The sequence below is a fragment of the Monoraphidium neglectum genome (assembly GCF_000611645.1).
Source record: "Monoraphidium neglectum strain SAG 48.87 unplaced genomic scaffold scaffold01716, whole genome shotgun sequence".
Taxonomy (NCBI): Eukaryota; Viridiplantae; Chlorophyta; class Chlorophyceae; order Sphaeropleales; family Selenastraceae; genus Monoraphidium; species Monoraphidium neglectum.
Window position 1 is genome coordinate 1 of NW_014011912.1, and position 6,524 is coordinate 6,524.

Genomic DNA, 6,524 nt, shown 5'->3' on the forward strand with positions numbered 1-6,524 from the left:
GAGGGAGAGGGTGGGGGGATGTGGCAGCCGGGGTAACTGCAGGGGGGTTCCTCAGGTTGTGCCTGCGGTAGGTGCAAAGCATATGGTGGGCGTGGATGCAAATCTGAATGCACATGAAAACGAGGAGGGGTGCAATCCATTGTATGAGCCGCCGGGACCGGTGGGCGCAAGGGGCAATGTCATGTTGAGGCGTGGGAAATCGACGGGGTGCTTGCAGAACAGCAGGCGGGCACGGTGTGTGCACGCGTCTGCAGGTGTGTACGTGAGTATGCGCATGCGTGCGGGAAGCTGACCTGAAGCTGCCATCCCTGCCGCACGTGATGTACTTATCAACCTAATGAGCAGTGAGGAGACGAGGGATGTGGCAAGGGGGCAAAACAAAGGCGTCCGCGGCCTGGTTGAGCTTTGCGCCATTCGGGGGGCGCGGCGCCAGGGTGTAGCACGTCAGCAGGGGCTTGCAGCTCTGCGACACTCATTTTAGCCATGTTGCACCGCCCCTCACTGCCGTCCCAGCAAGCCGAGGTTTGCGGCGGGGTCAGCTTGAATCCTCGGTTTTAGGGCTACAGAAATCAAGGCAGGTTCGAGCTTATGAACCATTGACAACTGCATTTTGGGGTTCTGTGGGACATAATCAAGCGCACCTGCGAGACATAGTACAGGCGATCCACCTGTTTGACCAGGGTCGCAGGGATTTGATGGGAAGTGTTGTCAGATAGCCGCGCGAGGGGGGTGGGGTATGACTAACACCGCAGGGCTACCTTCACTCCGCTCGACCCAAGGCCCTGTTCCTAGCCACCGACTGCAACCGCCAGCCCCTCCCGTGGCGACCTCACTGGCGAGCAGCACGAACTTGCGGGGGCCATGAAACACATGCACAAATCAAACAGGCCGTAGCGTGCACCGGCATGCCGCCAGAATTGGCTCAACCCTGAGCCCTGGACCCCAGCAGGCTGCGCCACACCTGGTCGTGGTGGTAGCTGCTGGGCTCATTCTTGTCACGAAACTCCTGCACACACATGAGCGTGGTCGCAGGCAGGGGTTGATGTTGCGACCCTTGACCTCGTGTTTGCGCGCGCGTGTGCGTGCGTGTGTGCACGAGTGCAAGTGGCACTTGAGGGAGGGGCAGCAGCACCTCCTGCCTCTCCGGGTGCTGGCAGGCGACAGGGAGGCCAGGGCGGCCCGCGGCGCCCTCCACCCAAGCTGCGCCTCTTGGGCGAGCCACGCGCGACCCCGCTCGCTTGCGTACCTGCGGGAAGAGCCTCCAGTTCTCCGCTGCGCCCTCGCCCCCGGCCTGCTGCGCCTTCTCGAGGAACATGAAGTTGGTGAACTCATCCCTTTGGAGCGATGAGTGGGCAGGGAGGGAGAGCAGGGATGATATAGGGGCTTGTCTATAACACGCTCCACGTCCATGGTCGGGCAGATGCGAGCACGGTGTTCACGTGTTTGAGGAGAGGGACTTTGCAGCTGGGGCATCAACAAGTGCCCTCCTTCTGTACGTAAGCGAGGGCTGCGGCCCCGCTCAGCTTGGTCAAGCAAGCCTTGCGTGCGGCGAGCTCGAGGCTCGGCGCAGCGCATGCGAGGAGCACGCGCGATCTCCCCTCAACCACCCGACACACACACACACACACACACACACACACACACACACACACACACAAACACACACATACACCACCACCACCACCACCACCACATCCCCCACCATCCCCACCGCCACCAGTGCCCACCAGTCGACGGTGCCGCCGGCATCGGCATCGATCTTGAGAAACAGCTGCATCACCTGGCGCAGCCGTTTCATATGTGATGAGAAGTTGGGTTTATTTTCAGATGCTGGTCACAGCTGGAAAGGGCTCCTCAAGCACATGCCTGAAACATAGGAAGCTGCCGCGATCATATGTTGGGATCCCCACCACCTCCTGCCACGGCCCTCAGGCAGCTAGCGCCGACTGCCCCATCAATGGACCATGCCGCACGCGACCGCGCGGGACAGGCGTTGTACGCGCAGGTGGCCCCGCCCGCGCCGTGGCCCGCATTTTCTTGCGGTTCCTTGGGGACAGGCGCGAGGCCGCTGCTGCGCCATCCCCGTCAGCGGCCCCGTCCTCGTCAGCGCGCCTGCTGCTTAGTCAGGTTGGCCCCCAGGTGGGGCCCCAGCTTGGCGCAGAACTCCTCAATGTCCAGCTCGCCGCTGCCATCCTCGTCAGCAGACTGCGGGGTGCGCAGACGGCAGACGCGCGGAGGTCGCGCGCTGTCTCGTCCGCGCCCCTCACTTTGTTAATTTTTTTTTGAGCGACGGGGCCTCACGGGGCCCAGCTGCAGCCCAGCCGCAGGGGCTGGGCAGAGCGCATGTCGGGCTGCGGGCCTGGGCAACTTCGTTTTGGCGGCGCGTCTGCACAAGTGGCTGCACCCGCAGGTGGCAACCCCAGTCAGTCCCCCGGCCCCTTCCCCCCCTGCTCCCATCCTGCCGCCATCCAGCTGGGTTGAGCTTTTGCGTTGCGCCCATCCTAGCGGCCCTCACTGAGGTGGTGCCCTCACATCAAACACTTGCTTGAGAGCCTTCAGGGACTCAAAGTTGATCTCGTTATCGACCGCATGGTCGTCCGCCATGGCTTCGGAGACGCCTGACAGGCCGTGGCGCGTGCGGCGGCGATCGTGCTCCCCTGTTGCAGCACAACCGGGGGCGCACTGTAGCAGCAGAAGCAGCACGCCGCAGCCAAGGCGACGCGTGGTGCCGACTGGCTAGAAACAAAAATAAATCATTCGATGTCCATCTTTTGCATGTGTGCTGAGCGTTGCCCTGCAAAATTGAAAGTGCATGGTCAATGCCGTCAGCACTACCCGTGATCTGTGTCGAGGCTGCACGCTATGTTTGGGTCCGTGACCATGAAAACAATTGACTTGAATCATCTTGGTGTAACTGTGGCCCTGGAATGCATGCAGTCGGCACCGAGAAAATTTGAGTGGTGATGTCAATGCGGCAGCGCTTATAGGTCACCTTACCGCCGTCGATTGCTCATTCATAGGAATATATCATTCCTGCGCCCACTTCCTGTCGCATAGACCTCCTCACTGTCCCACTCTCTGAGGCCAGCATGCAGCATACATTCTCCCTCCCCGGCAGCGGCCTGCGTGCGGTCCGCGTGCGTTCGGACTCGAGGTAAGTCATATACACCACAACATCATTGGCATGAACCCTGGATCCTGTCTTCATTGCTCTCTCGCTTGCCCCACAGGCGATCTGTGGCGCCCGTGCGCTCAGCCAGCAGGCGGCATGCCGTGTCGGTTGCCGCAGGTGGGATCAGTGTGATAGAGGCTCCTGAAGGCCGGGCAATGAGAGCAGCGCGGCCCCTGTGAAACGGGTGGTGACTGGGTGACGGATTCTGACGTCGCCCCGCCGCCACACGTACTGTCTTGGTTGCAAGACCTCGTCGTGGTCCTATGTTGCAGTGGAGGCGGCTTAAAATCGACACAAAACCGCACCTTGTTATGCTGCTCTCCACACGCAGCCCTCGCACCCCCGACCGTCGCCGACACGCGCTTGCGTTTCTATGAGGCGTACCGCCGCCCCGTCCCCGCGATCTACAACGTCGTGCTGCAGGAGCTGCTGGTGCAGCAGCACTTCATCCGCTACAACGTCAACTACCAGTACAACGAGGTGCGCACGGTCGAACGCGCTCCAGTGGGCAGCTGCCACATTCGCACCACACTGCCGCTAGCCGCGGGCTCTGCCGCGGCAGACCAGCGCCGCGGTCATGCAACGCCCCCATGAAAAGCGCTCGCAACACTCTTTGCGCAACACTGTGCTGCCCCTGAATTTGCAGTGACCCCTGGATTACAACTTTGGGGCCACTCCCGGCCAGCCGACGCCCAGCCCTCTGTCACCTGATGCCCGCCCCCCGCCTCACACCACATGACTTTACATGATCCCACCCCACCCCCCTTTCCCACACACCCGGCCCCTCAGGTGTACGCCCTGGGCTTCGTGAGCGTGTTTGACCAGGTCCTGGACAGCTTTGACCAGGCAGAGCGCGCCAAGGTGTTTGACGCCTACATCTCCGCCCTGGGGGAGGACCCGCGGCAGTACAGGGTGCGCGCGGCGGTGCGGCCTAGGGATGCGCCGCATGGGGCGTCGATTTGGCGGGTGTGCCGCTGCCTCGAAAGCACAATCTAGGACGGTCGGGCCAAGGAAACAGGCATTGGGGGGGGGTGTCGTTGTGGGTAGCTGCTGTGTTCATGCCAAACGTTGCCCTGTTTTGGGGCGTTGTAATGCGCGCATGCTTCGCGTGCTGTGAGGTCGGCAGGCGTGCTCGTCCATACGGGCACCGCCGACCGCAAAGCGCAGCACGCCAACCAGCTCCGCCGCCGGGCTGCCTCGACGTGGACACACAGCCCGGCTGCGGGGCGGGGGTCGGGCGCGCTCGCTGCCTTGAGTGCAGCTCACAGCACCATCGAGCGGACCTGCACCCTTAGTGCAACCTGCTCGCGAGCCCCTGCGCAAAACAACCACCCCCCTTCTTCACCCACCGCGCCACACCTCCCAACCGCGGCGCCCCTCACTCCAGGCCGACGTGGAGCGACTGGAGTCGGAGGCCGCGGCCCTGGGCGGCGCGGACGCCCTTACGCCCGACGCAGACGGGGGCGAGCTGCAGCGCGCGCTGGCGCGCCTGGCGGAGCAGTCTGCCGCCAAGCGGCTGCCCTACAACAAGTTCCTGGCTATCGGCCTGTTTAGGTGCGCGTGCTGCTTTCTGTGTTCTCTCTGTGATTGCAGTATGGTTGCGGCTTCTCCTCTTTTGACTGCGGACGAGCGCCCCGTAAGGGTCGTCGTAGTATCACAGCACTCGAAAGGGGTGCGTGCAGCTGCCAGCGCCGACGACCACAGCGACTCGGTGCACCAGCAGCACTCCAGGTTGTGTACGCGGCTGCGGCGCCTCCAGGGACACTAAAACACGCCACGAGCCCCGAGGCCTTTCACAAGGCAGATGCACACAGCCGTCTTACAGCCGGGGCGGCCCCCCCAGGAGCGTTCAACGAGAACAGTGTGAAAGCCTATACCCTGAATTGTCACGCGTCCGAACCCCACAATTTTGCAGGCTCCTTGAGCTGACGGGCGCCAAGGAGCCCGCAGCCCTGGAGCGCCTGGTCAAGGTGCGCATCCTTGACACACCACCAACACCCGCTCGCGCCCCCCCCCAACCCCCTCCCTACGTCGGTCCACCTGCCGCATAGTTCCCTCAGTGCAATTGACGCCCAACCCGCCTCACGATTCAGCCTGCCCCCAGCACATTGCCTGCACGCTTGCCAGCAGCAACGTGCAGCAGGCTGCCCGGTCTCTTGTGTCACAAGCGCCCCAACCCTGCGGCTGGCTGCCTCTCAACGCCCACAATGCTTGCCCTCATACACCCGCTCTTTCCCACCCCTTGTTATCCACGCCGCAGGCCGTGGGCGCGTCCCCCCAGGCTGTCAACAAGGACCTGCTGCTCTACAAGGGCATCCTCTCAAAGATGTCGGCCGCAAAGGTGGGCAGAGACGCAGCGCGGACGAGGAAAGGGGGCCCAGCAGGCAGCCCGACACACATGTGAATGTGTGTGTGTGTGTGTGTGTGTGTGTGTGTGTATAAGCACAAGTGTGTATGTTTGGGTGAGTCTGTGTGTGTGTTGAGGTTTTGGGTATTGGGAAGGGGTGACTTTCCGCAATTGGCAGGCCACAAGGCTGTTTTGACGCTGTGCGAAGCAAGGAGCGTCCATGTTGCTCCCCACCACACGCGTGGAAAAGGGCTGAATGCGATCCCCTGCCGTCCATCTTCTCGCCGCGAACTTTTTGCCCTGCAGGAGCTGATGAAGGAGTTCCTGGAGCGCGAGAAGAAGAAGCAGGCGGAGCGCGAAGCCGCCAAGGCCGCCAGGGCCGCAGCCCCGCAGCCCACTGGTGCCGCGGCCTAGGTGCAAGCGCCCCCCGGCTATGCCCAGGCGCCGCGTCGCGCCCACTGCTATGCAGGGCCGGCTGGCCGTGCCCTTGCTGACCAGAGGGTCTGCTGCTGCCACCGCAGCGGCTGCAGCAACTGCTTCGATCTCCCGGTGGTGTGGAGGCGGCATTGTATGAGTGATTATCGAGGTCTGCAGCCGCGCGTGCAGCTGGCGCAACATTCGGCGCAAACTGCAGGAGTGCGTGACGGCCGCGAACCTTGGACGCTCCGGCTGGGCGGGGCGTGCAGCGCGTGGTGCCGCAGCCAGACCCTTGTGCTCCCAGGCACACGATGCGGTCTCTGGTCGCGACACCTGAAATCCCACGCGATCGCAGCAGCAACGAGCCAAATGATAGGATTTCACCAGGATTCTGGTGCCACCTCTCTGCTGCTGGGGTGACTTGCAACAGAGACAGGCTGCCGCCCTGGGCAGCCTTGACCCCGTTGCAAGCTGCCGCAGCCCTGTGTTGCTGCCGTGCTCTTTTGCCGGCAGCCTTTGGTGCAATTTTCAGCTTCCCATGTAGATTGCAAACAGGGGTGAGAAACAACCTTGAGGAACAAGTGTTAT

At 62.7% G+C, this 6,524-nt stretch overlaps 2 protein-coding genes across 2 annotated transcripts; one reads left to right on the top strand and one right to left on the bottom strand.

The window, feature by feature from the left end:
- Positions 1-2,103: 2,103 nt before the first annotated feature.
- Positions 2,104-2,604, bottom strand: MNEG_8805 (hypothetical protein; the record flags this gene model as incomplete). Its single annotated transcript, XM_014042721.1, has 2 exons — positions 2,104-2,205; positions 2,533-2,604. The coding sequence occupies 2 exons, from the start codon at positions 2,602-2,604 to the stop codon at positions 2,104-2,106; spliced, it is 174 nt and encodes a 57-aa protein (XP_013898175.1).
- A 485-nt stretch (positions 2,605-3,089) lies between these two features.
- On the top strand, positions 3,090-5,933 carry MNEG_8806 (thylakoid formation protein 1; the record flags this gene model as incomplete). The annotated part of the gene is made up of 8 exons (XM_014042722.1): positions 3,090-3,154; positions 3,231-3,289; positions 3,504-3,652; positions 3,962-4,096; positions 4,560-4,726; positions 5,088-5,142; positions 5,433-5,513; positions 5,826-5,933. 8 exons carry the CDS (start codon positions 3,090-3,092, stop codon positions 5,931-5,933), a joined length of 819 nt encoding a protein of 272 aa, XP_013898176.1.
- Positions 5,934-6,524: the final 591 nt, after the last annotated feature.